Source organism: Salmo trutta, chromosome 21, assembly GCF_901001165.1.
Source record: "Salmo trutta chromosome 21, fSalTru1.1, whole genome shotgun sequence".
Classification (NCBI taxonomy): Eukaryota; Metazoa; Chordata; class Actinopteri; order Salmoniformes; family Salmonidae; genus Salmo; species Salmo trutta.
The window spans coordinates 11487349-11512444 of NC_042977.1; the positions used below are offsets into that span (position 1 = coordinate 11487349).

The 25096-nt window shown below is 43.3% G+C and overlaps 1 protein-coding gene across 1 annotated transcript in view; it reads left to right on the plus strand.

Moving 5' to 3' along the window:
* Positions 1 to 9411: 9411 nt before the first annotated feature.
* The window catches only part of myo7bb (myosin VIIBb), a 28387-nt gene continuing 12702 nt past the window's right edge, over positions 9412 to 25096 (plus strand). The window contains exons 1-29 of the mRNA XM_029704228.1: positions 9412 to 9532; positions 9993 to 10029; positions 10723 to 10824; positions 11493 to 11645; positions 12402 to 12586; positions 12805 to 12926; positions 13018 to 13160; positions 13523 to 13636; positions 16330 to 16483; positions 16745 to 16821; positions 17283 to 17402; positions 17696 to 17838; positions 17981 to 18191; positions 18281 to 18416; positions 18551 to 18720; positions 18876 to 19019; positions 19330 to 19488; positions 19645 to 19737; positions 19879 to 19973; positions 20239 to 20323; positions 20561 to 20779; positions 20903 to 21112; positions 21321 to 21629; positions 21890 to 22033; positions 22227 to 22295; positions 22402 to 22526; positions 22729 to 22855; positions 23099 to 23218; positions 23817 to 23990. Coding sequence (XP_029560088.1) covers positions 10012 to 10029; positions 10723 to 10824; positions 11493 to 11645; positions 12402 to 12586; positions 12805 to 12926; positions 13018 to 13160; positions 13523 to 13636; positions 16330 to 16483; positions 16745 to 16821; positions 17283 to 17402; positions 17696 to 17838; positions 17981 to 18191; positions 18281 to 18416; positions 18551 to 18720; positions 18876 to 19019; positions 19330 to 19488; positions 19645 to 19737; positions 19879 to 19973; positions 20239 to 20323; positions 20561 to 20779; positions 20903 to 21112; positions 21321 to 21629; positions 21890 to 22033; positions 22227 to 22295; positions 22402 to 22526; positions 22729 to 22855; positions 23099 to 23218; positions 23817 to 23990 — 3921 coding nt within the window. The 5' untranslated portion in view covers positions 9412 to 9532; positions 9993 to 10011. The remainder of the gene's footprint in view (positions 9533 to 9992; positions 10030 to 10722; positions 10825 to 11492; positions 11646 to 12401; positions 12587 to 12804; positions 12927 to 13017; positions 13161 to 13522; positions 13637 to 16329; positions 16484 to 16744; positions 16822 to 17282; positions 17403 to 17695; positions 17839 to 17980; positions 18192 to 18280; positions 18417 to 18550; positions 18721 to 18875; positions 19020 to 19329; positions 19489 to 19644; positions 19738 to 19878; positions 19974 to 20238; positions 20324 to 20560; positions 20780 to 20902; positions 21113 to 21320; positions 21630 to 21889; positions 22034 to 22226; positions 22296 to 22401; positions 22527 to 22728; positions 22856 to 23098; positions 23219 to 23816; positions 23991 to 25096) is intronic.

Consider the following 25096-nt stretch of genomic DNA (forward strand, 5'->3'; position numbering starts at 1 on the left):
CCCCCAGGGCTCTGTTCTAGGCCCTCTCCTATTCTCGCTTTACACCAAGTCACTTGGCTTTGTCATATCCTCACATGGTCTCTCCTATCATTGCTATGCAGACGACACACAATTAATCTTCTCCTTTCCCCCTTCTGATAACCAGGTGGCGAATCGCATCTCTGCATGTCTGGCAGACATATCAGTGTGGATGACGGATCACCACCTCAAGCTGAACCTCGGCAAGACGGAGCTGCTCTTCCTCCCGGGGAAGGACTGCCCGTTCCATGATCTCGCCATCACGGTTGACAACTCCCTTGTGTCCTCCTCCCAGAGTGCTAAGAACCTTGGCGTGACCCTGGACAACACCCTGTCGTTCTCCACTAACATCAAGGCGGTGACCCGATCCTGTAGGTTCATGCTCTACAACATTCGCAGAGTACGACCCTGCCTCACACAGGAAGCGGCGCAGGTCCTAATCCAGGCACTTGTCATCTCCCGTCTGGATTACTGCAACTCGCTGTTGGCTGGGCTCCCTGCCTGTGCCATTAAACCCCTACAACTCATCCAGAACGCCGCAGCCCGTCTGGTGTTCAACCTTCCCAAGTTCTCTCACGTCACCCCGCTCCTCCGCTCTCTCCACTGGCTTCCAGTTGAAGCTCGCATCCGCTACAAGACCATGATGCTTGCCTACGGAGCTGTGAGGGGAACTGCACCTCCGTACCTTCAGGCTCTGATCAGGCCCTACACCCAAACAAGGGCACTGCGTTCATCCACCTCTGGCCTGCTCGCCTCCCTACCTATGAGGAAGCACAGTTCCCGCTCAGCCCAGTCAAAACTGTTCGCTGCTCTGGCACCCCAATGGTGGAACAAGCTCCCTCACGACGCCAGGACAGCGGAGTCAATCACCACCTTCCGGAGACACCTGAAACCCCACCTCTTTAAGGAATACCTAGGATTGGATAAAGTAATCCTTCTAACCCCCCCCCCCTTAAAAGATTTAGATGCACTATTGTAAAGTGGTTGTTCCACTGGATATCATAAGGTGAACGCACCAAGTTGTAAGTCGCTCTGGATAAGGGCGTCTGCTAAATGACTTAAATGTAATGTAATGTAATGTCTGAGTGGGGAGGGGACAATTGAAAACGAGCTTTTATTGGCAGAAAGGTTTGGAACTCCCTTATTGGGCTTTAAACTAATTTACCGCCTGGTCACCAGGCAGTCCAAAACTCCATCCCACCAAACACCTCTTACACTATAATGGCATTATCATCATTTTCGCAATTTCACAGTATTAATCCAACCTCATAGTGTGGAAATGTATACAAAACATTAAGAACACCTGCTCTCCATGACTGACCAGGTGAAAGCTATGATCCCTTATTGATGTCACTTGTTAAATCCACTTCAATCGGAGTAGATGAAGAGGAGAATATATATATATATATATACTGCTCAAAAAAATAAAGGGAACACTTAAACAACACATCCTAGATCTGAATGAAAGAAATAATCTTATTAAAAACTTTTTTTTTACCTAGTTGACAACAAAATCACAAAAATAATCAATGGAAATCCAATTTATCAACCCATGGAGGTTTGGATTTGGAGTCACACTCAAAATTAAAGTGGAAAACCACACTACAGGCTGATCCAACTTTGATGTAATGTCCTTAAAACAAGTCAAAATGAGGCTCAGTAGTGTGTGTGGCCTCCACGTGCCTGTAGGACCTCCCTACAACACCTGGGCATGCTCCTGATGAGGTGGCGGATGGTCTCCTGAGGGATCTCCTCCCAGACCTGGACTAAAGCATCCGCCAACTCCTGGACAGTCTGTGTTGCAACGTGGCGTTGGTGGATGGAGCGAGACATGATGTCCCAGATGTGCTCAATTGAATTCAGGTCTGGGGAACGGGTGGGCCAGTCCATAGCATCAATGCCTTCCTCTTGCAGGAACTGCTGACACACTCCAGCCACATGAGGTCTAGCATTGTCTTGCATTAGGAGGAACCCAGGGCCAACCGCACCAGCATATGGTCTCACAAGGGGTCTGAGGATCTCATCTCGGTACCTAATGGCAGTCAGGCTACCTCTGGCGAGCACATGGAGGGCTGTGCGGCCCCCCAAAGAAATGCCACCCCACACCATGACTGACCCACCACCAAACCGGTCATGCTGGAGGATGTTGCAGGCAGCAGAACGTTCTCCACGGCGTCTCCAGACTCTGTCACGTCTGTCTCGTGCTCAGTGTGAACCGGCTTTCATCTGTGAAGAGCACAGGGCGCCAGTGGCGAATTTGCCAATCTTGGTGTTATCTGGCTAATGCCAAACGTCCTGCACGGTGTTGGGCTGTAAGCACAACCCCCACCTGTGGACGTCGGGCCCTCATACCACCCTCATGGAGTCTGTTTCTGACCGTTTGAGCAGACACATGCACATTTGAGGCCTGCTGGAGGTCATTTTGCAGGGCACTGGCAGTGCTTCTCCTGCTCCTCCTTGCACAAAGGCGGAGGTAGCGGTCCTTCTGCTGGGTTGTTGCCCTCCTACGGCCTCCTCCACGTCTCCTGATGTACTGGCCTGTCTCCTGGTAGTGCCTCCATGCTCTGATCACTACACTGACAGACACAGCAAACCTTCTTGCCACAGCTCGCATTGATGTGCCATCCTGGATGAGCTGCACTACCTGAGCCACTTGTGTGGGTTGTAGACTCCGTCTCATGCTACCACTAGAGTGAAAGCACCGCCAGCATTCAAAAGTGACCAAAACATCAGCCAGGAAGCATAGGAACTGTGAAGTGGTCTGTGGTCCCCACCTGCAGAACCACTCCTTTATTGGGGGTGTCTTGCTAATTGCCTATAATTTCCAACTGTTGTCTATTCCATTTGCACAACAACATGTGACATTTATTGTCAATCAGTGTTGCTTCCTAAGTGGACAGTTTGATTTCACAGAAGTGTGATTGACTTGGAGTTACATTGTGTTGTTTAAGTGTTCCCTTTATTTTTTTGAGCAGTGTATATATATATATATTTTTAGCCTTGAGACAATTGAGACGTGTTGTGTATGTGTTTCATTCAGAGGGTGAATGGGCAAGACGACAAATGGAAGTGCCTTTGAACTGGGTATGGTAGTAGGAGCCAGGCGCACTGGTTTGTGTCAAGAACTGCAACGCTGCTGGGTTTTTCACTCTCAATAGTTTCCAGTGTGTATCAAGAATGGTCTATCACCTAAAGGACATCCAGCCAATTTGACACAACTGTGGGAAGCATTTGAATAACATTGTACCAACCTTATACAACGCTTAGGGCAACCTATATAAATTGTTCTTTGTCAAAATTGCACAACCTCAGTCAATTTGGTTGGGGATCGTTGATGGACAGCAATATTCAAACCTTTGTCGCAGATTTATAGAACATTCCACTCAAAAACCTATATTTTGGTATTTGTTTCATTAGTCCGTTGTTGACATATTCCCAAAAATGTTTTGCTTGTCAGTACTCAAGTTTTCAAGATATGTAACTTTCAAAATACATTTTGCATCAGATGTTGCAGAACACAGCATTATATGATTACACAAATGTTTGTCAGACACACCAGAATGACTTTCCAAGAGGTGTTGTGTTCCTTTGTGGTCTAGTCTTAGTCCTGAGTCCTGACTTAAATTTGCTTGAAAATCAGAGACAAGGTTTGAATATTGCTGTCCATCAGTGATGCCCAACCAAATTTATTGAGCTTGAGCAAATTTGTCAAAAACAATGGTTACAGTATGTTTGCACAACATTGGTAGAATATTACTCAATGATTCCCAGCTGTGATGGCTGCCAAAGGTGCTTCCACCAAGTATTAACTCTGGGTTGTGAAGATATACACGATCAAGACCATTATTCATTTGGAAAATGTTTTATATATTTAATTTACTTTGAAAATGTGGAATAGGTTGTGTAGATCCGTAGGAAAAAAATACAATTGAATCCCTTTTTAGATGTAATATTTAGGCAGCAAAATGTGAAGACTGCAAAGTCTGTAGACTTTCACTAAGTATTAACCCTTGTGTCTTAAGGGTCAAAAATGACCCGCCACTATGTTTAACAGCAGAGAAAACCCCCTAAATGATATTTTTTCACCTTGAAAATGGACTTTTCCTAGAGTGACCCCAACATTAGAAAAGGTGAAACATCGCCTTTGTTCATATTTCCATGAAAGTTGTACACCACCGGGGTACAAAGATTATCTTAGGGCCATTTTTGACCTGGCAGTTATAAAATAATTTACACACCACAAAAACCACAAAGAGACACACACACAATGAGAAATTGAGATTGTGTGCTCCTGATTGAACTCAGACAAAACTAAAACGTCCTTGTGCACGTGCAGCATCTCCCCTCCACGACCCCACACATGACTCAAGTTCACAGACAAAATAAAAACAATTTCAGACAAAATAAACATTTCTTGAAAGCATTGTTTACTAATGGGGAATGCAGTCAGATGTTATAAAGGTGCTGCAGATGACAGTCCCCCCATTTCTTGCTTTGCTGAAGCTATGAGTGCACGTTTCATTGCCCAACAGGTCATAGATCTGATTTCTTTTCAGATGTCCAGGAGAAACAAGAGAACAATTATTTAGAAGAGGAGGAGGTATCTGAAGAAGATGGGGAATAATACAACCCAGAGCACGATACATCATCTTCAGATGAAGAAGAAATCCCCCAAGCTGAAAGAGAGACATTTTTGTCAAAGAACAGCAAAGTAGCATGGTCCTTGTCACCATATGGCAACCAGGGCAGGATGTCAGCACAAAATGTCATAAGGATGATCCCAGGGCCCACAATATATGCAGTTGCCCATGCCCAGGACATCACCTCAACATTCTACATGTTCATCACGCAAGCCATCGAAAAAATCATCCTGGAGATGAGACATTAGGAGGGTTTCTGTAAATATGGAGACAAATGGAAAAGGATGGATGAGATTGACCTGCGTGCCTACATAGGGCTGCTAATCTTAGTAGATGTGTATAGGTCCCGAGGCGAGGCTACATATAGTCTCTGGGATGCAGAGAGTGGAAGGGTGATTTTCCGTGCCACGATGCCACTGAAAGTCTTTCACACTTTCTCAAGAATGCTACGATTTGATTACCGTGAGTCAAGACCTGCAAGACGTGTGAGAGACAAACTGGCGGCCATAAGAGAGGTCTGGGAGAAGTGGGTGGAGCGTTTGCCATACCTCTACATCCCTGGGCCAGAAGTAACAGTGGATGAGGCCATACCTCTACATCCCTGGGCCTGAAGTAACAGTGGATGAGAAACTGGTTCCATTCAGAGGTACATTTTAATTTTCATATCTGTAATGTAAGTGATTTTCACTGTTAATTTTATTATGTATTGCTGTCATATCATTGATTTATGTGATTGTTTTCTGTGACACTGATACTAATTACTGATAGTGATCTCCTCTGTCAAAAGGTCGCTGTCCTTTCCGGCAGTATATGCCCAGCAAGCCAGCAAAGTATGGCATCAAGATATGGTTGGCCTGTAACGCACAATCCAGCTACGCTTGGAAGATACAAGTCTGCACAGGGAAGCTGACCAGTGGAGGCCCGGAGAAGAACCAGGGGATGCGGGTTGTGCTTGATGTGACAGATGGACTGAGGGGGCACAATGTCACGTGTGCCAATTTCTTCACCTCTTATGAACTCAGCCAGCAGCTCCTGAAGAGAAAGATCACCATGGTTGGCAGAGTTAGAAAGGACAAGCCTGAGCTCCCCTCTGCACTCCTCGCAACAAGGGGGAGAGGGGCCTTCTCATCAAAGTTTGCCTTCACCCCACCACCACTCTAGCTTCTTACCTCCAAAGATGAACAAGAATGTGGTCCTCCTGAGCACATTGCACAAAACGGCTGAGATCAGTGATTGTGATGACAGGAAGCCAGCCATAATCCTGGACTACAACCACAACAAAGGTGTGGCCAACCTGGACAAGGTGATTGGAACTTACAGCTGCAGGAAGATGACTGCCCGCTGGCCCCTGGTCATCTTCCATAACATCATTGATGTGTCCTCATACAATACCTTTGTGATATGGAACAAGATCAACCCCACCTGGATGCCTGGTAAGCGGAACAAGAGGAGGGTGTTCCTGGAGCAGCTGGGAAAGGCACTTGTAACCCCACACATTCAAAGAAGGGAGCGCCTCCCCTGCACAGCAGCCTCTGCAGCGCTTGTGAAAGCTGTTCAGGGGGCTGAATCTTGTCCTGATCCACCTGAGGCTGCAGCTGGGGCAGGCAAGAGGAGGAGATGCCAATTCTGCTCCCCAAAGAAGGACTGTAGAACAAATACTATGTGCTGCACATGTGAGAAATACATCTGCAAAGTCCATTAACACACACATGCATACTGTCCTACATGTGCTAATTAGAGTTGATTGATTTATGTTTTTCACATTTTTGTTTTGTATTTATCTTATTTTATTCTTATTTATTGGTGTTGTTTAAACACCTTGTGGGTGGGGCAATGGTTAAAAAAATGGGAGAAGACTAGTATTTTGTAGTTGAATTCCTCATTGTACAGTATATAAGAATATATCACTATGTTGCCAAAAAAGTTCAAACTATTATTGTTTCCCTTCAATAAAATGCATTCAAAACTATTTTCTGCACATTTCTGCTACTTGCTTAGGCTATACAAGTGCTATCTCTTGCTAAAAAGTGTATGTTTACACCTCTACAGTATCTTTAGCAATAAGAATTAATCTCTACTTTAGTAAAGAAAACAATTATGACAGGTGTGTTGTAATAAAAACGAGTGGTGTCCACTGATTAAATGCAGTCTTTCTGAATTGTGAAGAGAGAACCCAGACATTCACAAAGTTTGTGATGAATGACAGGTTGTTTCTTCATGCAAAATAGATTTGGGGTTTAAAATTCAATTAAGCTTAGTTTAGTGAAGGCGGGTCATTTTTGACCCTTATGACAAAGGGGAGTATACAGAATGTTAAGATTACACAAGGGTTAATATGACATAACCGTAGCAATCTCTAGAAAGGATTTATTACCCTATGGATACACAGCTCAGTAAAACGATACTGAATTGTATAAACAATTTATGAAGATGGCAGATTGCCAAATTTGTTTTGTCACCTGACACAATCATGTCAGAGTCAAATATAAAGATCTCAGAGTCATGTAAGTTCTGTACAACACATTTCTATCTCCTAAAAAGCCCCGTTGTCTACGAAACCCATGACAAAACAACCTGTCATATATATATATATATATATATATATATATATATATATATGGAACATTGTCAAGGTTTCACCCTCATGAATCATGACCCAACAGGGTTCCATGACATCATGGAGGAGGAGACTATCAATTGTAAGTTAATAAATTAAAGATTGTATGTAGCAACTCCCATGTATACACCCAGGCCTATCTGTATCTTTACTCTGCCCCATTGCTCACCGCACTCATTTACTGACCATATCCACTGTGTACCGCTCCTAGAAACTCCATGCAAAGATGACTATATAAACTGGAGATAAGCGCAATATGAGCCTGATAAGATTATTTGGATTGTAGCCACTGACTGTATATCAAGGTGAGGTCAATGGCAACAGTGCACTGGATGAACCCATAGCCAAAATGAAAGTGGACTCGATCTTAACGTTGCGGCTATATTGGCGTCTTGCAGTCTTCACAATTTTGGGGGAGGGGGGGGGGGGTCTTCACACCTTGTTGTTGGATTTGGAACATTGCAGAGCACATTTTTGTTGTTGTTGGGGGGTGACTTAAAGGGGAAATCAGCAGTCATCCATTTTTGGACTGATACATGAATAATACGTACCCATTGATTCTTGAAGAATATAACTTACAAATGCTCAGTTCAACCATCGTACACTGTATCTCCAAACATGGTTAAAACTATAATTTTGATATCATTGATTATCAGTTGTTGCATCCATAACTCTGTTTATGAATTTGAGAGTGGTTACATTTCACCAGCCACAACCCTCAGCTTTTTAAATTTAGAAAGTGAAAACAAATGGCATTGACAAAATGATTGGCACCTAGGAGCTAGTGCTTGGCACAGCCTTTGGCAAAGATAACTGCCTACAAACATTTCTTGTAGCCATCCTAGAGCTTGCTCCACCTTTCTACCGGCAATTTGGCCCACTCTTTAGTGGCAAACTGCTCCATATCTTTTCAGACCTCTCCTTAGGTTTTTGATGGGATTCAAATCTGGACTCATCGCTGACAAATTTCTTCAATTTCAACTTATTTGACCAAAAAATTGGGAATTATTTAAGAAATGTGTGATTGTGCCATATTAGACCGCAACTGTGTACTTCCATAGTTGAAAACACTGCATCATTTTGTGTATCAGGATTTCAGCGGTAAAAAGAAAAACAGCTGATATCATAGCTTACTTACAGTAAACACATTAGCTTACCCTGACCCTTCTTCAACCCATGTAAAAAAAATAAGTTCTTGACCTCTTACAAAGCTAATAATGTCAGGGCAGTGACTAGAGTCACAGGGAGTTGTTCATTTCGTTTCCTACTTTAATTTCCTTCCAATAAGCAATCCAGGATATTGACATACCTTTATGATATCCTTATCAGAACTGGTTACATCAACTTCCCTCATTCGTATGTAATATGACTCGTGTGGCGCCTCATCAGGTGTATATCACCTGTTTTGTTTTCTAATTCCACAAGGAAATCTGCCCTCAATCTGGACCCCATTCCTTTCATATCATTTGTGTTCAGTGAAGAAACAATTACTATTTTACAATCATGGACAATGGCCACCACAGATTGAGGGCACCGCAGAGTTTAGATGTCAGTCTGGAGTAGTTTGCTGTTGCTCGGTGAGATGTGCTCTTTGAACGGGACACGGTGCTTACTGTAGGAAATAAACGTTTTATTATTGTACAGCCAATGACTGTCAGTGTGTGTGTGTGGTGACGCACAAGTCTTATTATCTAGAGGGAATTCCTCAACTAATCGTTATCAGAGTGACACAGGCAGGTATGGGGACCGGTCTCCCTCCTAGTACTGTATTAGATGGCTAACTATCTCAGTGATTTACTACTTCAGTCGTGTTGTAATACTGAGACCAGTGACATCTGACTTCAACCCATTGGTCCAAAGGGCACTCCCATAAGTGGCCCTAACTCACAAACTCTATCTTAACGCATTCTGTAGTTGAAGTTGTAGATTTTTAAATATATTATTATGGTCTTTCCACTATTTATGGTTAGAAGAAGGCCCAGAATTGAAGGGCAAATTGAGCCAAACACGTTAGGAGAGTGAGTGGGTAGGAGGTGACTTTGCTCCTGTCTTCTTGAGCTGTGAGTCTGCAGCATGACAGATCAAAGTCAAAGTGCCATAAAGGAGATGTGTCAAGGGTGCCACCCATTTCCTTGTTCCTTGTGGTATCCAGGTGGGTTGGAGTGAACGTCAGCTAACAAACATTTGAGCTCCACAACAACTGCACAGGACTTACTAAAGGACTGGGATTTCAATGAGGACCATCACTTGAGTTGCTGTAAGTAAGATGGCTGATATGTTTTTTTTGTTGTGTGGTTGTTTTGGTGTAGAGTAACGATGTGCAGTCATTTCAGTCACCCTTATAGAATTGTTAGGCTGAATGGTGTAGAGTAACGATGTGCAGTCATTTCAGTCACCCTTATAGAATTGTTAGGCTAAATGGTGTAGAGTAACGATGTGCAGTCATTTCAGTCATGCTTATAGAGAAAGGTAGCAGAATTATTAAATGAAGTTCTGTACTGTTTGCCATGTATGTTGTTTGTATGTATGATTGTAGTTATTGCACACCATTGTCACCATATAATCACCATTGGATCTTAAAAATGGAATGACAGCGAAGTCTTTCATACAACATTGAGAAGACACACACTGAGATCACACTATGTCCAGACTTATGTAGTCCACAGATATTGTTTTGAAAATGCATGACTTTTGTCTTTCTTGTTTCTTGAATTTAGGGAAAAGGAGGGTTATATTATGGTGATGTTGAGAAAGGTAAGATCCTCAACATAATCTTTGTTGACTATTTGATCAATGTAACCTGAATGCCATGCTTTGATTATAACGGTTTTTGAAATGTAATGTAATCAACACTTCCATTGCCTAGTCATTCTATGGAGAATCTCTGCCAATTGTGTCTGGATGTGATCGTCTAGGGTTTGGAGTCAATGCCATTGCCATTCATTTCAGGAAATGGCTTGAAATGGAAAATCCTTAGTCTTTTCCCATATCTGTTTGCGCTGTACATATAACCAACTCCTATGGCCAATAGGACAGCACAAACAATGATCTTTAGCACACTTGCAATCTTGATGCTCCACAAATGATTTAGTGGCTCTCATATTCGTTTGCATTTGAGTCAATTAGCAGACACTCTTACCCAGAGTGACTTACAGTTAGTTCATTCATCTTAAGATACAGTGGCTAGATGGGACAACCACCTATCTCAGTCATAGTAAGTACATTTCTCCTCAATAAAGTAGCTATCAGCAGTCAGAGCTAGTATGAGGGAAAGAAATCAAGTGCTCGTGTTAGTTCACGAAAGGCTCTTTTATTTATCTTTATTTTCACCAGTTTGGTGGAATTGCAGGCACACTGCTTTCTTCAATTGAATTAAATTAAGGGTAAAAGCTGCATTCTTTCAATGTATGACTCTGACCATGAATCCACTGTGCTGCTTGCTTTCAGGGTGAGTGGGTGTGGGTGGACCCTGGTATCGGGGTGCCCATCGGAGCCCGGGTCAAATTGACCGATACTGGACACCAGCTACTGGTGGATGATGAAGGAAAGGTGACCATGGCATTTCTTTATTACATGTATTGTGTTGAATTGTGTGTCTACTGTATTTGAATATACTGTTGGTCTCAAATGTAAATGCGTGTAACCTTTATTTAACTAGGCAAGTCAGTGAAGAACAAATTCTTATTTACAATGACGTCCTACCCCGGTCAAACCTGGACGACGCTGGGCCAATTGCCCTATGGGACTCCCAATCAAGGCCGAATGTGATACAGACTGGATCGAACCATGGACTGTAGTGACGCCTCTTGCACTAAGATGCAGTGCCTTAGACCGCTTCGCCACTAGGGAGCTCCAAATGAGCTCAAGATCTAAGTCATTACCTGTAGGGAATAATCTATTAAACTACTATATCTCATTTACTATAGAAGTTGGGCACTCTAGAATGTTGACATCATGTCTTTCTACTGTACTTCCATAGACAACGATCTTGCATTCTGCTTTGGTCAGTCATACAACAATATAATGCCAAACCCACAAACTTAAATGAATGGTATTAAACCAAATCCTACGTTTTCAGACCTTCAGGCCTCAACAAAGTTACGTGATATGTAACCAAAGATTTCTAACAAATCCTACATTGATGTCAATGGAAGATTTGCGCGAAAATTCACATCGCACAGCCATATAACTTCCTGAATTGTCCTATGTCATTCCAGGAACACAAGCTCTCCCAGAAGGAGGAGGGCTCCATCAGGGTGATGCACCCCACCTCAGTGGAGGGGGTGGACGACATGATCCGCTTGGGGGACCTCAACGAGGCCGGGCTCCTCAGGAACCTGCTGGTCCGACACAGGCAGGGCATCATCTATGTGAGTCCCCTGATGGATAATGATGTACTACACCCACATGACAAAATACTATAGTGCACTATGGTATGAATATTATTGTATTCACTGACAGCAAAAACACTACGTTGAATATTGTAGTATACTGTAGTATTAACAGTTACCTATAGTATAATACTGTAGTAAAAGAAAACTGTAGTATATACTATAGTAATTAATGTAGTGTTTCTGCGGATTGTAGCATACTGTGAAAACGTGATCGCATGTGAAGTGTTCCAAAAACACGATTTTTCACACGGTTTCACGTGAAATTTTGTGTGAAATCATGTGGTTTTTATGTAAGGGTGTACATTTCAATGTGTGCTTGTGAGTGTCTCTATGTATGAGCATTCATGTATGATGTGCATGAGTTTGTTTGTGTTGTAATTGGCAGTAGGTGGTGGTATGTGCACTACATAAAAACTATTACATGACTGGTTGAAGTTATTACACTATTCATCAAAAAAAGTTGTTACTCACCAGTTAATGTAATAACCACCGGTTAATGTAATAACATTACATTTAGCTGGTAAAGTTATTACATTAACCAATCAACATTTTATTACGTTACCCAGCAAGTTATTACATTAGCTGGTTTTACTACTTAAAAAATTGAAAATGTATTACAAATAGAAAAGTTATTACATTAACTAGTGTTATAACATTAGTCGCTGTTACAGGGTGCTCCAAAAAAAATGTTGGCGGCACAAGCCTAAATCGCTGTTATTGTGCCGTGTCCAGACCTACACAGGCTCTGTGCTGGTGGCAGTCAACCCCTACCAAGAGCTTCCTCTCTATACAGCCGACCAAGTGAGGCTGTACCGCGGGCGTAGGCTGGGTGAGCTGCCCCCGCACGTCTTTGCCATCGCAGATACCTGCTACTTCAACATGCGCCGCCAAAACCGAGACCAGTGCTGCATCATTAGGTGAGGCCAAAAGTACATCTATCCCAGATGGGCAATGTTCTGCTTTTGACACCCAAGTCATTCGGTTGGACAAAAGGAAACCAAACCAAGAGTCACATATTCAAATGTTATGGAAGATGCTCTTTTGAGTGGTTAAGTTATACTTTTTATATTGACATTTACACTGGAATTAAACTGAAATCCAAGAATATGACCCACTATCTCTTTCTTCCTGTTAGTGGAGAGTCAGGTGCAGGGAAGACAGAGAGCACCAAGCTGGTCCTTCAGTTCCTGGCTGCAGTAAGTGGACAGCACTCCTGGATAGAGCAGCAGATACTGGAGGCTAACCCTATACTGGAAGGTAGGATCTCTTTACTATTAAAATATCTCTCTCCCACATTATCACAACTGTTGCTACCCATGACACACTTCCCATTTCTGTGTTCCCCCAGCATTTGGGAATGCCAAAACAATTCGCAACGATAACTCCAGCCGCTTTGGGAAATACGTGGAAATCTTCTTCAACAAAGATGGCGCCATCGAAGGGGCTCGCATGGAAGAGTACTTACTGGAGAAGTCTCGTGTCTGCCATCAGGTGTGGAAGCATAGGCTGTAAAATCAAAACAATTGGTGAACAAGGATGTTTTGCTGTTGTCCTTATATTTGAATGAAATGTAGAAATCTCATAGCTAATTGCCTCAAAGTGAATTGCTTTCAAAACTATCTCTCATAAACAACAGTTGTATCTAATTTAAGTCTCATTGACATGCTTTGTTCGAACTTGGAAGAGGACCAAATCCATTGTTGGATTGTCCAGTAACCAGGCAAAATGGTGTAATGTCAAGAGATGTTGTCTCTCATCCTCATTTACATTTTAGTCATTTAGCAGACACTCTTATCCAGAGCGACTTACAGTGAGTTGTAACACTACTGTTCCTTTTTACTAATTAACCCTAGGCCATGGAGGAGCGGAACTACCACATATTCTACTGCATGTTAGCGGGGATGACGGCAGAACAGAAGAAAACGCTGTGTTTGGGAAATGCCGCTGAATTCAGCTACCTCAAGAGGGTAATAGCAACGCACTACTAAAACATCCTCACTTACAGGTTTTACCACTTACAGTCATACATCTTCCTCATTAAGGACATGTTTACTGAGTACAACTAAGTTTCACTGACGTCCTCTTTACTGACGCCCTCTTTACAATGCTTCTAGGAAACTGCCCCAGAGCTGGAAAAACAAACTCATGTATGATTTATGATTTGCTTTAGTATCACCATTTGAAGAGAGATTGGGTAATAGTAGCTATAACTTTGTAGAACGCTGTAGCCCCTAACAAATATGATTTGCTTTAGGATCACCATGGAAGAAAGAGATGGGTCGATGGTAGGGCTGTTGTGGTGACCGTATTACCGCCACACCTGCAGTCACAGTCATGACGGCAGTCAAATTCCACATGACCATTTAGTCACAGTAATTAGACTTCTCCAAGCTCTGATGCTGCTGATGGTCATTAGTAGCCTACAAACCTTGCCAACTGCCTCGTACTCAGCACACTATTGTCCCTCTAATCACTCTGGCATCAATTCAAATGTAATCGAAAATCTAATCAAACACTTCATGAGAGCCCATGCGCTAATGTTGCACAACATTTTGTATAGGATATGCAATTGCGTGAGAAAACAGAGTGATGGCCTCTATTTAAAAGAGGAGGATCCCATCAGTTCTCTATAGGCTAGGCCTACTATATTTATTTCTCAACTTTCCTAATATTAAGCACATTGCTTCTCTTTACAACAGGAATATAGCCTACCGTGAAAATTAAAATGAACCACATGAAAAGCGTCCTCCATTCGCTATTTAAGTGCATAGATGACATGTATTTCCCCCCCTGCCCCTGTTTCGAGACAGGTGCATGATAATGGTTCATTCTAAATCAAAATTAATTTCACACATATATTATTTAGTACATGTAAAGACAAGATTAAATCAAGATTAGTCTGATGGGTGACAGTATTAGCCTATCACTTGTGAATGATATATTATCACTTGTGAATGACGACCAGCTTAAGGCAAGAAACAATAAAACATTTTTTTTAAACTTTTTCGAATCATGTAGCCTAGCCCATAGACCTACATGTTTTGATAAGGTTTGTATCACAACTAAAGTGGTCAAATAACTTATTAAAATTAAACACATTAATCCGCTTTTACAAGGGGTGTAGAGCCTAACTGTCATACAGAAGCAGCGCGTGAGTTTCAAGTTTGAGGAAGATCATTTTCACCATAAAAATGCAACTTTATAATATAAGCATTACATGCATAATTGCATTTGTGGTCACTTTTGATGATGGTGTTTTCCAGCTAATGGAACATTCGCACTTATAACCTACTGCCATGTGCACATTGCTGCACTTATTATTTGAAGAAATAGCCTAATAGTTTATCAACATTTTAAGCTAAACGTTCTGATCTGGTGCGTCTGCCTCATTGCATAAAAAGTTTTTTTTGATGCTAGTGGTTGTATTCATTTGGGATTTATCGCATCCCACAACTGTCCCAGACTATGTTTGGAATATTTATTTCTCGCACAGAATAGAATAAGTCAACTTTTGTACTATGAGGGATAGTAGATTGACATAGGCTAGTGCTCTTGCTGTTCGTTAGGCCTACTCATCTTGTTGGCTGACGAAAAGTAAATGTGGACAGTTCTTCCAATATCTTCAATATGCACCTTGGAATTGGATAAGGACACGCGCAGTTGCGTCCCCAATGTGTCTGTCTTCACTTGTAGCCTGTGAGAAAGACCCAGTCACGTGATGGAGAGCCCATGTGAGTGAGAGATGCTTCGGAGCAGGCAGCACTCAGGGTGAAGGACTTCAAAAGGCATGTATTTTTTGGGGGGTGCATTATGGCCACACAAAGGGGATGCCGCCAGGAAATTTACAGCATTATCAAGTGCTTCTCAAATTTTGAAGTGTGTACTGTACAGCCTGCGCCAAAAAAAAAAAGAAAAATCAGAGCTCATGCCTTTCAAGCAACTTTATTCTAATCATCATTAGAGTCTCATCATGCAGCCTTACAATGTATTAAAAATCAAAGCATATAGCCCAAAGTTTGTAGAACAACTAAAGTTACCTTAATAACTCTAAATTAAGCATATAGGAGTACCTATTTCTTTGTTAACCGCTCAACACAGAATAGCCACATGTGCGCACTCCCTCAAATCGCTTGGAGAAAATGTCCTTTCTATTTTTTTCAGCTTTGTTCAATTGTATTCTTCATACTATTAAATAATATAAAATAATGCCACGGAATTCTAAGCAAATCTTGTTCTCTAAATGAACTAGTGTAGTCTACAGCCATACGGCAGAACCAGATCAAGGCCTAACATAAGGACAACTCAGAGTATGCTATTCTGTTCTTCTGAAATAGACTACATTTTCTTCATATCATGTTTCTTTAGACCTGTCTAAAATAAATAATGTATTTATTGTGAAGGTGTAGGCTACATGGATTTATTAGACTTTTTAAAATGTAGACGTTCCAAAGGTCCGCATCAGTGGCTTGTGTGGAAGCCAGGAGATGCTAAATGTGTTTTTGTTAATTAACGGTAATTACCGTGAGACCGATAATTATTTGCTTGACAATCACCGGCTGTCGTGACCGCCACAGCCCTTGTCGATAGTAGCTGTAATTAAGTAGAGAGAAGGGGCAATAGCTACAACCGACAGTATAACCTCTGACCCTGTGTTCTATAGGGTGACTGTATTGTCTGCGATGGACGTGACGATGCTAAGGACTATACCCGTATCCGCACGGCCCTGAAGATCCTCACTTTCACTGAGACCCAATGCTGGGAGATCCTCAAGCTGCTTGCTGCACTCCTCCACCTGGGCAATGTCAGCTTCGAAGGTGGGGTCCTCTCTGGGTGTATGACTCAGTTAATGTCTGAGTGTATGATCTATGACCGGAGTTCTTAGGGAACATGACCTGCGCCTTGTCATCCCCCCCAACCCCGATGGCCAAATGTATTGAGACCCTGAAATACTTGAATGTTGAAAGGAAAGGGGGATGGATACCTAGTCAGTTGTACAACTGAAATGTTTATGTTGTTGTTTTTTTCTATGTGAAAGCTGTGATTGACCAAGTTTTCTTTTGTTATTTGCCTTGCAGCCGCCATCTTAAATAACATGGAGAGCTCTGATGTCAGTTTGTCTGATCACTTCACCCTTGCTGCCAAATTGCTGGAGGTATGTATGTTTATTGGCGTTTTCATTCTTTGCTGGTATGTTCTGTAATAACTTATAAACTGGGAGGTTCGAGCCCTGAATGCTGATTGGCTGAAAGCCGTGGCATATCAGACCATATACCATGGGTATGACAAAACATGAATTTTTACTGCTCTAATTACTTTGGTAACCAGTTTATAATAGCAATAAGGTACCTTGAGGGTTTGTGACATATGGCCAATATACCACGGCTAAGGGCTGTGTCCTAGCACTCCACGTTGCGTCATGCATAAGAACAGCCCTTAGCCGTGGTATATTGACCATATACCATACCCCCTCGTGCCTTATTGCTTAAATATACAGTAGTTTATATTTTACATTTTTTAAATTAAGCTTTATTTAACTAGGCAAGTCAGTTAAGAACAAATTCTTATTTACAATGAAGGCCTACTATATACATAGTCTTTGTCTGTTTCCTACAGGTGCAGCCTGCGGCTCTGGCTGCGAGCCTGACCTACCGCTCCTTCATGACCAACAGAGAGCGAGTGTCCAAACCCCTCAACTCTGAACAGGCAGCCGACTCCAGGGACGCCTTCGTCAAGGTAATGAGGCCGCTCCTGTTTGAAGGTACCAAGGCAAGATAGACAATAGGCTATCGCCTGTAACAAGAGAGGAGGCATAAACATAAATATTCACAAAGGCACATAGGCCCGAATCCTAACTTGAGATCCGTGGGCGAATGGACGTAACTCAAGTTTTCGCACAAGTCTTCCATTGACATCAATACATGATTTATTTGATTGTTGAGTTAAACATGCACATTTCAAGTTAGGATTTGGTCCATATTCTACTCAAGTGTACAGAATGTGTGTTGTTTGTCTCATGATTTCTTCAGGCGATATATGGCAAACTCTTCATCTGGATCGTTGGGAGAATCAACAGTGCCATCCATAAGACTCCCACCAACGGTCCCAAATACGTCCGTAACTCCATCGGATTGCTGGACATCTTTGGTTTTGAGAACTTTGACTCAAACAGGTATGCCAGTCAATGTCAAATACTAATTTCCCTTGTCGTTTGTGTGTGCAATATACTCCTTGTATGTCCTTCATCCTCTCTCCCTGATGGTATATAACCAACCAGTCAATAACACAAACCTTTTCCCCATGCTTTTTCGCAGCTTTGAACAGCTATGCATCAACTTTGCCAATGAGCAGCTGCAGCAGTTTTTTGTGCGTCATGTGTTCAAGCTGGAGCAGGATGAGTACACCAAGGAGGACATTGTTTGGAAGAACATCACCTTTAGCGACAACACGGACACCCTTGATCTCCTCGCTGGGAAGCCCCTCAACGTGTTGGCCCTGATCGACGAGGAGAGCCACTTTCCCAAGGTAAACAATCTCAAATTCCTCTAGTCAACCATGTTGTGGTGGCAGTCTGAATTGGTGAGGTTTGTGACAACCTTGAATGTTTCTTCCAGGGCACAGATGTCACCATGCTGAACAAGATGAACCAGGCTCATGCGAAGTGCAACAAGTACATTCCATCCAAGAACACCCACGACCTGGAGTTTGGGATCTGCCATTTTGCTGGGGTTGTTCACTACGACTCAAAAGGTAAACAGAAAAAAAGGGATCACACCTATACAACAGTAGTTGATTCGCTCAAACATAGGAGTATGATCAATTGGATATTGTCCCGTTTTTTTGGGAGGGGGGACACCATTTGATCCTGTATGTTTTTCCTTCAGGATTCCTGGAGAAGAACAGAGATGCTCTTAACTCAGACATCCTCAAGTTGATTGGCGCCTCCACCAACAAGCTGCTGCCACAGCTCTTTGAGAAGGAGCTCTCTGCAAATGTGGTGAAGAACCTTGCAAGCAACAACAGGATCGTTTTGACACCCAAGAGCTCTCTACGGGTTTGTGGCTGTTGTTACTATTAAAGATTCTGACTCTCACGCCAACTCCCATTGGCTATATCCACCAGTTTCTTCACCTAGCTTTCCTGCAGAGATAGTCACTGACAACGGTCCAAAAATCCACGCAGTTGACATTGTGATTTTTCTCCCTGCAGGTGGCCCAGGCGGATGGCAGGAGGCAGGTGTCCACGCTGAGCGGTCAGTTCCGTCAGTCTCTGGACTCCCTCATGAATGCCCTGTCCAAATGCCAGCCCCATTTCATCCGCTGCTTCAAACCCAACGACGATAAGAAGTCCATGGTGAATAAGGCAGCCATTTTGTAGCACTGGGCCAGATACAGGAAGACATGATTCATTGTTTTGTGGCACTTGGCCAGATACAGGAAGACATGATTCATTGTTTTGTGGCACTTGGCCAGATACAGGAAGACATGATTCGTTGTTTTTACAGTGCAATGTCACAATCGGTAGAGGTCAAACTCGCACAAAACAGAAACAATATAGGCCGTTATACAGAATGAAAATGAGACAATTCCACGAAAGTCCAATTTGTCCATACTATAGTGCACTCCACTCTACTAGTCAAGCTTAGGAATGTCTCTGTCTTCAGGTTTTTGACAGAAACCTGTGCATACGTCAGCTGCGGTATTCTGGAATGATTGATACCATCAAAATCCGGAAACTGGGATTTCCGATCCGCCACACGTTCAAGCAGTTTCTGCAGCGGTACAGAGTGCTTCTGAATACAACCGTCTGTGACCCCAAAACTGTGAGACATATACCTCCATTATTTTGAATATGATGATGATGATGAAGATGACAACAATGATGATGATATTTGTTAGCACAAAAAAGCTCCACGGTTACAATTGCTTTTCGTGGGGTGGTTATGGTTCCCAATATCCTCCTCCTTGTCCTAACTCAGGAGTCAGCAGCAGCCTGCTGCAATGCCATCTGCAAGGCCGTGATCACAGGACAGGATGGCTGGAAGACCGGCAAGACTAAGATTTTTCTGAAGGTACAGTTATATCTGTGTGGACTAGACAACCACAAACATTGGCATGTTGTAACAGTAGTGATGGAATCCCAAATGTCTGTCACAAGTAGCAATTCAAAGTGAAAACCCTCTATAACCGGTTTTCACTTTCTTCCCACTCAGGATGCCCATGACTCCCTACTAGAGCGGGAGAGAGAGCGAGAGCTCAATAGGAAAGCCCTCATCATCCAGAGGGTCTTGCTTGGCCAAAGAGACAGGTGAGGGATGAACACTGAGACACACAATTTGGGCAGAACACAGGATAGACAATGACGGGCGACGTGTCATACCTGACACAGGTTTGGGATGTTGTGGGACCTGACATAGCACACTGGCAGTGTTCACTGACATGGTGTTATCTGTTATTCTCTAATACCCCAATCTAAAGTTTTACCCCAGTTACTTCAGTTGTTCCTATTGTAATACAGTAGTTGCTAACAGTCAGTGATATTCCTGTTTTGTTTAAATGTATTCCTCTTGTAGAAAGAGCTTTGTGAAGAAAAGGAGAGCTGCCGTGGTTATACAGAAGCGATGGAGAGGTTATAGAGAGAAAAAAGAATACGGAAAAGTAAGTCACTGGCAGTCAAGGTCTACTAATATCATGTCAACATGAGCACGGTAAGGAGTCAACTTCAGATACACTTCTGAAGACAAACTGAGATGATATTGATTCATTGCCGTAGCTCTAGGAGTGCACAGTATTGTGCTGATGGAGATTTGCTCATGTTTACTTTTTTATAGACTAGATCACATTTACCTGCTGCTTCTGGAACCATTTCTACTCCTCTCTGTCTCGTTCAATCAGCTCCAGCTTGGCTTTGAGCGTCTGCAGTCTAAGATCCGTGCCCGTCTGGCCCGAGGGCATTACCTGAAGGAGCTGGCGGCGGCCGTCACAATGCAGTCCCAGGTGCGCGGGTACCAAGCCAGGAAGAGTTATAAGAGCAAGAGAGAAGCTGTGACCGTCCTCCAGGCCCACACCAGAGGCATGCTGGCTAGGAAGACCACCAACAAGATGAAGACAGATGTGAGTTCTGACATTTGAGAAAAATGTGTTTGTGCACCTGTGTGTGCAACTGTGTGAGTTCAATATATATATGTGTGTGTTTGTGTGTTTGTGTGTGTGTGTGTGTGTGTGTGTGTGTGTTAGGTCTTCCTATCTGCCCAGGAGCGGGAGGCGAGGGAGCGGGAGGCCGCGGAGCTCCAGCAGAGGCTAGAGGACGTCCTCAGCCAATCACAAGAGGCTGCTGCCAAGCCGGAGCCAGTCAGTGAGCAGGAAATGGTGGAAACCATGTTTGGCTTCCTGCCCAACAAAGTGGCAGTAGGAGGACGGGAGGGACTAGCTCCCGAGGGCTTTGAGGTTAGGCTCACAACCAATGGTGGATCTCCACAGTATATCAACATAGGCTTCTTGCTCAATGGTTAACACTGCTAATAGAATGACCAAATTCACCGGATCGTTTCTTCTCATTGAAGAAGCATTATACTATTTTACTATTCTCTACCACTTAAAAAAAAGAAAAAAAATGAACTGAGTATCCAACTGCACTCTCCCTACCCGTCCTCAGGACTTGGAGAGAAGGCTGACCGTCCTAGAGGTGATTGAGGAGAGTCGAGAGGAGAGTCCAGTAGAAAGCCCAGCTCCGGTAGTTATACAAGTACCAGTACCACCACTAGCTCGGACTGTACCAGCTCCAGAACCAGTACCAATCGCAGTACCAGAGGAGCTACCAGTGGTGGACTACGATGATGAGAATGAGGAGCTCTCCTTCACCAAGTTCAGTGCTCTGCACTTCCAGGGCTCTGCTACCCACAGTCACATCACCCAGAGGCTGCGGCAGCCCTTGCTCTACCACGAGGACGAGGGAGACGCGCTGGTGAGTACTCAATATCAGGCTTCAGTGTGGTAATCTCAGAGGAATCCAAAGCAAGTATGACATTTTTCTTCCTCAATAACATATTCCATATTCTCCTCTTATCTTTTCTCTTTGTGTACCCTACTTTCTCCTCTCCTTATTCCCTTTCCTCTGCTTTCCTTCCTATTTTTTATTTTATTTTTGTTCCTCACCCTTTTTTTCCTCCCTTTCTTTTATCTTCCATTCCCCACTTTCTCCTCTGCTCCTCTGCTCCTCTCCAGGCCTGTCTGACAGTGTGGTGGATCATACTGAGGTTCATGGGGGACATAGCTGAGCCAAAACTGATCAACCAGGAGCCCTCCATCCAGAATAACCTGGGCCAGAGGCAGAACAGGAGGCTCAGCAACCTGGTGGGCCTGGATCAGGTACTGTACATTAGGACTTAACCTCAAATTCAATTCAATTTCGTTCAATACGACTTTATTCGTCCCTGATTGTCATTTTACACGCTTCCAATAGGTTACTGTTGTTACTGAGTTTTTGCTGACTGAATTGACACACTATAACAGTTTGTCAGATGTCTAAATGTAATAGATGTCGTATCCATTTATCCATCAGAAAATACTAAGGAAAAATAGAAAGAAACAAGGAACGGGGAATAGAAAAGGTTCGACCATTATAGAGGAGGTATGTTACATACATATTATTTTGTCCTAAGAACTCAAATTAAGCGGAATATCCATGATGCAACAACACAGGATAATTGGCTCTTTGTGCTTCTCACCTACTCCAGTCAGAGACTATGACGGAGGAGAAAGACATTCTGATTGGAGAGGGGCGCACCTTGGATCGGCCAATATCCGACCTTGAAAAACTGCATATTATTGTTGGATACGCCCTATCCAGACGAGATATAAGGTACCAAACCGAATTACAACATGTTAACAATGTTACCCAGAAATGTCCCAGTTATCAATGTCTAGAAAGGTGATTTGCTTTAATACCAAGACTGTTCAATTCAGAACTGATAGTAGATTACAGTTGCAATGCAAATGAATTGGATCCATCTAAACTGATAGATATCTACTTGAGCCCTGTCTGTCCTTGTTTGTCCGTGTAGGGATGAGATCTATTGTCAGATCATTAAACAGCTGGTGAACAATAAGAGCCAGAAGAGTTCTCTCAGAGGCTGGGTCCTCCTCTCTATCTGTTTGGGTATCTTCCCCCCAACAGAACTCCTTATGCGGGTCAGTCTAAAGTTGTCATTTTTTTAACTTATGGCTATTCTGTATGTCTTAAGGCGCTGTGTTTTTATGCATAATCATCATTTTATGCATAATCAATCAATTACATACACTGTAATTATATTGTGTTCTATTCTGTTCGATTCTATTCTGTTCGATTCTATTCTGTATGATTCTATTCTGTTCGATTCTATTCTGTATGATTCTATTCTGTTCGATTCTATTCTGTTTGATTCTATTCCACAGTACCTGGAGAGCTTCCTGGGCAGAGGACCAAGTAGCTATGGTCCATACTGTGCTGAGCGTCTGCGTCGCATCGTGGCCAATGGGGAGCGAGGTGAACCACCCTGTTGGATAGAGCTCCAGGTAAGACACAACATCCAAGACATAGAGATACTCATCTGCGTGCCATCTCCGTTCTGACACAATGCAACAGAATTGGCAGGGGGGGGGGGGGGGGGGGGGTAATCCTGTCAGGACTCAAATCCAGGGTCCTTTCGACTGTCAGTCCAACACCGTAGCCAAAGAAGCTTACATCTCTTGACAATGTTGCTAGGTGTGGACTACTGCTGCTGCGTCAGCATTACAGGTCAGTATTCTTGACTCGGGTTTGGTAAGACGACAAAGAAACAGAAACATACCGGCACCCACACTATACCATGAGAGGTTGCATCAGAGTTATCTGGGTGAAAGTTGCTGAACTACAGCTATAATAACCATTGTTAACGTCTGACCTGTAAAACGGATCCGTTCTCTGTTTTTGCTCTGCCGACATACCTTTATGGCGGCGGGTTCAGCCTTGTGTGCAATTGGCAAGTAAAGCGATCTTAGTCTTAATCTTATGACAGTGACCTTATTGGTAAGGAGACATATACAGTATATATACAGAGCATCATGGGTACTGTAGTAGTACATCATGCTACAAGGACTACTTTTTACAACGCCTCCATCTTCTCATGTGTAGGCCGTCAAGACCAAGAAGACCACGCAAGTGTCTGTGGCCTTGATGGACGGCCTTAGCGTCAGCCTGCCTGTAGACTCAGCCTGTACCTCCGCCGAGGTGTGCCAGGCTCTGGCCAAGAAAGTCAACATCAAGGACACCTACGGATTCTCTCTCTACATCGGCTTCTATGAGAAGGTGCAAATCAAATCAAATCAAATTGTGTTTGTCCCTTGCGCCGAATACAACGGGTGTAGACCTTACAGTGAAATGCTTACTTACAAGCCCTTAACCAACGATGCTTTAAGAAGTTAAGAAAAAATTATAATAATTAAACAGCAGCAGTAAAATAACAATAGCGACGCTATATACAGGGGGTACCGGTACAGAGTCAATGTGGAGGCTATATACAGGGGGTACCGGTACAGAGTCAATATGGAGGCTATATACAGGGGGTACCGGTACAGAGTCAATGTGGAGGCTATATACAGGGGGTTCTGGTACAGAGTCAATGTGGAGGCTATATACAGGGGGTACCGGTACAGAGTCAATATGGAGGCTATATACAGGGGGTACCGGTACAGAGTCAATGTGGAGGCTATATACAGGGGGTACCGGTACAGAGTCAATATGGAGGCTATATACAGGGGGTACCGGTACAGAGTCAATGTGGAGGCTATATACAGGGGGTACCGGTATAGAGTCAATGTGGAGGCTATATACAGGGGGTACCGGTACAGAGTCAATATGGAGGCTATATACAGGGGGTACCGGTACAGAGTCAATGTGGAGGCTATATACAGGGGGTACCGGTACAGAGTCAATGTGGAGGCTATATACAGGGGGTACCGGTACAAAGTCAATATGGAGGCTATATACAGGGGGTACCGGTACAGAGTCAATGTTGAGGCTATATACAGGGGGTACTGGTACAGAGTCAATATGGAGGCTATATACAGGGGGTACCGGTACAGAGTCAATGTTGAGGCTATATACAGGGGGTACCGGTACAGAGTCAATGTGGAGGCTATATACACGGGGTACCGGTACAGAGTCAATATGGAGGCTATATACAGGGGGTACCGGTACAGAGTCAATGTTGAGGCTATATACAGGGGGTACCGGTACAGAGTCAATGTGGAGGCTATATACAGGGGGTAGCGGTACAGAGTCAATGTTGAGGCTATATACAGGGGGTACCGGTACAGTCAATGTGCGGGGGCACCGGTTAGTCAAGGTAATATGTACATGTAGGTAGAGTTAAAGTGACTATGCATAGATTATAAACAATTTTTAGGTGAGGA